The sequence below is a fragment of the Anarrhichthys ocellatus genome, unplaced genomic scaffold (assembly GCF_004355925.1).
Source record: "Anarrhichthys ocellatus isolate YVR2014 unplaced genomic scaffold, GSC_Weel_1.0 scaffold18, whole genome shotgun sequence".
Lineage (NCBI taxonomy): Eukaryota > Metazoa > Chordata > Actinopteri > Perciformes > Anarhichadidae > Anarrhichthys > Anarrhichthys ocellatus.
In genome coordinates this window covers 461,449-467,266 of record NW_022280048.1, presented here as the reverse complement: position 1 = coordinate 467,266, position 5,818 = coordinate 461,449, and the positions used below count along the sequence as shown (strand labels likewise).

Sequence of the window (5,818 nt, the reverse complement as noted above, 5' to 3'; positions counted from 1 at the left end):
GTGTGTGTGTGTGTGTGTGTGTGTGTGTGTGTGTGTGTGTGTGTGTGATGTAAAAAAACAATCAAACTCTTGTTATATTGGTCTTTTGTCAATGGCTCCTCCTGTCACAGACTTGTTCTCCTCATATCAACTGTGTGAAAACCACACGTCCACACAGATGTGTGATTAAGACGCCTTCATGCCAAATATCAGCACGCTTGAGTCATCTTCACCTCTTTTCTCTTAGGGAGGACATCTTGGAAGAGGAAGGATAAAGGAGGTATAGATGAATCGGGGGAGGAGGGGTAAAAGGAGGGAATGGTGTCGAGGGAGCGATGGATGAAGGAGAGGGGGTGTGGGGTGGAAGTGTAGAGGGAGGGGGGGGGGGTGTGTTCTGAAGCCCCCGACTGGCAACCAACCAGTCACATCACTCCTTTTATCTAATTACCTCCATGCTTCACCCAATTAGATAGCTCCTTGTGGTTTTTTTTTACAAACTGCTGCTCAAGCAGCCAAATCCTCACGGATGAGGTTGCCAAGGAAACTGCTATGGGTGACAGCTGTTTCCTTGGTGATGTGCTGCAGGCCTAATGGTGTCTGGGTTTTAAGACCTTTGACGGGATGTTCATGGGTGCACATGTAGCACAAAAACAAGCAGTGGTAGAGGCACGATGTTCATTATTCAGTGAGTGTGCACACAATACAGATGGATCAGACATGAAATAACAGCCACGAAGCAGCTGGAATAACTTTTTCAGTAAATGTGACACAGCCTCGATCTGATTGGCTGTGGTTCCCAAACCTCCCTGTCACTCGTGATGTCACAGTTCACCAGGTCTAGACCGGTCGCTGTGAGTTTTGGGTTGGGAGGGGTGAGGTCATCGCATGCCTGCAGAGAGCAACCAGCTCATGCTCACTGAGGTGAGTCTCCTGTAGTGGGATCATGTGTCATGTGTCCTCCATGTGCTTATTTCATGTCCCCGGTCTCGCATCTCCGTCCTTCATCTTCTCTTCTGGTTGCACCAGCAGGACAGGAGACTGTTCTAACAGTGTTGAGCATTCAACAGCTGGATATTTATTTATGGTAATGCAGTGAACCAGTAAAAGCTTACCAGCATTTGAATGGTTTCTGTTTCTGGTAACCAACATTAGCCCGTCCTGTCCCACCTCTCGACGCCCTTCTTTACACCCCCCCCCCCACATTTTTCCTCCCCCCTCTCTCTCTCCCTCCTCTCTCCCCCTCATTCCTGCCTAGTAATCTGTTAATGTCCTTATCCTGTCATACTGGTGCTCATGCATCAGCTGACCCACACATAAACTGGGTCACAGGGGCCACATGTTAGGACCGGAAGGGCTCTTTATAAATCTTTTTGTGTAGTTTTCTGTCTTTTTGTGTCTACTGCTGTGTTTGTCTTCCTTGTGTCATTTGTAAATCTATAAAAACACACATGCAGCTCAGCGCATGGCAGCTCTGTGCTCAGAATCAAGTGTAATAACAGTAATGTTCAGGCTAAAGTAATCCATTCACATCAGAACTGCTGGGATGGTGGCAAACTTGAGTGATTGGTGGTAAAAAAACGATGACTCCTGCTCTGACCCCGTCGTCTCGAAAAACAAGCATGATATCCAGGAAATGGGAGGAGTTTAGGTAGATTACCAGCTACAAAAGCAGTGTGAACATGCTTGAATTTGCGTGCGTGGCTTCCTTCTGGTGTATGAAACTGAGTGTGTGGGGAACATTTTGTTTCAGGATTGTGCAAGCTGGGAGAAATGTGGGAGTGGCCGAGAGTGCACAGACAAAAAAAAAAAAGTCTTAATTCTCTTTTCTGTTGCAATGACAGTTCTTTAAAATATTTAAAACTACCTCTGGCTTCATAGCCTGTACGTAAGGTACATTCTAGGAGTAATAACGGCCTCAGACAGGACACGTTATTTATTTCCCCCTGTTGTTAAAAGTATATTTTATTTCCTTGTTTTATAATCTGCTCCTGTTTTCCGTGTTAATCTGCTGTTGCTGGTGTTGGCTATTAATGCAAACTCACACTAATATTCCAACACTCCTCCATCTGTTTCACATTAACACATGGCCAGTATTTCATGGGGCATAATCCCGCTGCTCCCCTCAAAGGCTTTTATTGAAAACTACTTTTAATGGCTTCTAACACCGAAGGAAAAACGCATCAAATGAACAGAACAAATGATGTGAGTGAGGACTAATTTATTGTTCGAGAGAAACTCGGAGCGACCAAGGTCGACTATTGCGTGACTGTTGTTGTGCCGATGGGAATAATGCTGTTGAAATCAATATTATGCAGAACTTGCATGATAATATGAACCATTGTGACAGCCTTTTATTTGAGAATTAATACAGTACATGTGCCAGCAACGTACCAGTCTTAATTTCTTAATTATACTGTGATTGTCTGTGAGAATTTATTCTCCAGTGTTTTCAGATGTGCTCGTGATCCTAATCTTCCGTGCCGTCCGTATCTCCTCTGGTAGACTTTGAAGCGTAAGGAGAAGGAGTATGAGCACGAGATGGAGCGCTTGGCCAGAGAGAAGATCGCGACGCAGCAGCGGCTGGCCGAGTTGAAGAACGAGCTCAGCCAATGCATGGACGTGATGGAGATCGACCGAGTCCTCCGTCAGACCATCCAGCCGGAGGACGACCAGGCCTCCACATCCACCGCCTCAGGTACAGGGATGAGATGCGGCAACTCGCAGAAGAGATGCACTGATCAGTCTCGTATATATCACATCTTCAAATTTACACACACACGTGCTAACATGATGGTTTTACGTCGCACACACATATTTACATAAGCCTTCATGTACACACTTTGTGGATGGTTCCATGGTGACTAACGGTTTCCTCTCTGGTCCCCAGAAGGAGAAGACAACTTTGAGCAGGACATCGACGAGGACGTCCTTGCTCCTCCCGCTCTCGCGTCTCTCCCCAAACCGACACCTCCCATCTTACAAGCCCAGCCGCTCCTCAACCATCACCTGTCGATCCAGCACGCCACCCTGCCTCTTTCTGGAGTCCTGAACGTGCCCTCCTCCTCATCCTCCGCTCCTCCTCACGCCATCGCACCTACTCCGGGTCCGCCCCCTCCGCAGCCTGCCCATCCCATTCACCCCCCGGCGATGCAGATGCAGTCCACCGTGATCGCTCACGCTGCCGTGTCCCACCCGTCGGTCATCCAGGCTGTCAATCACAGCCTGCCGGCGAGTCACAAGCATCTAACGCACATCGCCCCGTCACCCGGCCCCATCTCCTCCATCCATCAGCCGATGGCGGCGGCGCCGGCTGCCGCCGCTCACCAGCCGATGGCCGCCCAGCCCATCGGACACATCACCGTCCACCCGGTGGCTCATCTGGGAGGCCCCCTCCAATCCCACCTCCCGACTCTCTACCCCCAGGGCGTGTCTGTGTCCCAGCCCACCATGGTGGGCCACATCACGCACACCTTCACCCATCACGCCCTGCCGCACGTCCAGGCCAATCCTCAAGTCAACAGTAACGGAGCCCAGATGAACAGTGCGGCCGTGATCAGCCAGGGGAGCCCGTCGCTAGGGAAACCCACCGCCGTGCTGGCCCCCCTCCCTCAGCTGGTCGGACAGGCCGCCGTCCTCAACCCTGTCACCATGGTTACAGTCCCAACCTTCCCCGTCGGCACGCTCAAACTGGCCTGAAGGTAAAACACAAAGTAGACGTGGGGCTGTCGGTTGAAGGAGAGAAAGATTCAGACCTTCTGGATGCGTTTTTTACACTCCTATCAATAATCAACTGCAGAGAATCTCTGGCAAAAGAAAAACATCAGTTGTTTTTTTTGGACAACTTGTGATGGAAAATCTCCGGAGATATTTTGGTCACAGCTCTGTTAGTTTGTGAACAATAACATTAAAGCAGTCAGTGGGTCAGGCCATTGTTTGTGGAAAAAAATAAGACATTTGTCTGCGCTGCAAAGACAGGAACTCTGTTCTACCTTCCTTCCTACTTCTCTCCTTCCTTTCCTTTTCTCCTCTCCTTCCTTTCCAACCAGAAGCACTAACATAATAAGCTCAGTTCACACTCAGGCATCAAGGATTTACCTTAACAATTCATCCACTCATCGAGGGAAAGAGAGTTGTTTGTCGTTGGACTGTTGGTGATTCAATATGTGCCCGTTTTTTTTTTATACTCGTAACCATGACGTCACGTGGAATAATGTCACTGATGTGTTTGAGAGCAGGAGGAGCTCCTAATGAATTACAGACCGGTGGAAAGTAGCTCACATTACATAGAGGGCTTAATAGAGCTAAAGCGTTGTCAGTTTCTGATGCAGTTCTTCACTTTTTCACTTTTTACTCATGTTTATTGCATCGAGTTCTTGCTCCTCGGTGTGACTGTTAAACCTTCTCCATTTACCTCCAAATCAGGGTTCCTTGCCACTCCACTTGGCACCAAACACCTTGCAAATAGTTTAAGAAAAAGCCTGAACAGTGCAATAATACAACCAGATCTACAGTTTAAGAAACAGAAAAAAAAAAAAAAGACCAAGTTTGGTCACAAGTGTCCCATTCAACAATGGAGTTTTTTTTATCCACTACGTCTCCGTTATTAAATACGGAGCAACTCCAGATATGAGCGGCAGGGTTAAAGGGGCAGAATTTGGGCAATGATTGCTTAGTTTGCTTAACGTACAGAAGCATACCGGCCTGTTGACGACTTAAGAGTTGGGATGAGAAAGTACTGAATGCAGTCAGTTGAAATATACATTGTTATAGACTGTTTTGACACGATGCTGAACAAGACTCTACATTATCCCAAATGCCTCAAATTTGTGTGGTGAGTTTAATGTGAAAGACTGGAAAAAAAACCTCCTCTACATCTGCTCTCAAAACATTCAGTGACAGGTGTTCCTGTAGGGCCATGGTCCTCTTCACTCTAATGCAACAGCTCCCTCTGCTGCCTCATCCCAGACCTCATTCTGATGTCACACACACACACACACACACTCACACACACACACAAACTTCCTGCACAGGCTTTTAAAATCTACGATGAGACATGTTGAGTGTAAGAGTTCCCTCTTTACCTTGAAAGAAAAGAAAGAAAATCTTAACTCAAGAAGTTGTGTCCTGCATTATATCCCATACGGTCGCCTGAGTAACTCAAACTGCTGAGAAGATTGTAAGATTGTGAGGTGTGGATGAAACTCCAGAAGGGTAGTAAATGGACCTTGAGTTAAGATTTTTACTCGTCAAACAAGGTGACATACATTTGTCTCATCAAACAATTGGGATACAGCACCAAAGAAAGTTAAAAAGACTGGAAAAAGTATCGTTTTCAGGCCTAAAAAACAATTCACATATTGTAGTTTTGTGAAGAATAATTTGGCAGCGACATGACATTTCTTTTTGACAACAAACGAGATGAAACATTATGAAACATGACGCCAAATCCTCTGAAAGAATATGTCTCAAAATGTTTCCATTACAAACAAGGAAAATGTGTTGTGACACCCACTTTTCTTTTGTCTGTGTCTTCTCTGTGTGTGTGTGTGTGTGTGTTCATGTGCACACACTCAAAACGTTCATGGCCTCACAGCCTTCTTGCCAGCCTATACATGTCACACCATGAAATCTCCCATCGTCGTATGTGTTCGCAGTCAACGTCGCCTCTTCTGCTGTTTCTGTGCGTTATTGTCTGTATATGTGACTGTATTCAATATGTTTTATAATCTGTACTATAGTTAATCCTACTGTACCTGTAGCATGGCTCCGTTTGTTGGTTCTACAGTTTGCCCTGTGTGTGTGTGTGTGTGTGTGTGTGTGTGTGTGTGTGTGTGTGTGT

General features: G+C 46.6%; 1 protein-coding gene across 2 annotated transcripts in view; it reads left to right on the top strand.

The window, feature by feature from the left end:
• mntb (MAX network transcriptional repressor b) overlaps positions 1–4,426 on the top strand; it is an 11,007-nt gene extending 6,581 nt beyond the window's left edge. Inside the window, exons 5-6 of one of the 2 annotated variants that reach the window (XM_031857227.1) lie at positions 2,482–2,674; positions 2,867–4,426. In XM_031857227.1, the coding sequence (XP_031713087.1) occupies positions 2,482–2,674; positions 2,867–3,675 (1,002 nt within the window). In that variant the 3' untranslated portion in view covers positions 3,676–4,426. The remainder of the gene's footprint in view (positions 1–2,481; positions 2,675–2,866) is intronic. The other variant, XM_031857228.1, reaches the window with a different exon arrangement.
• Positions 4,427–5,818: the final 1,392 nt, after the last annotated feature.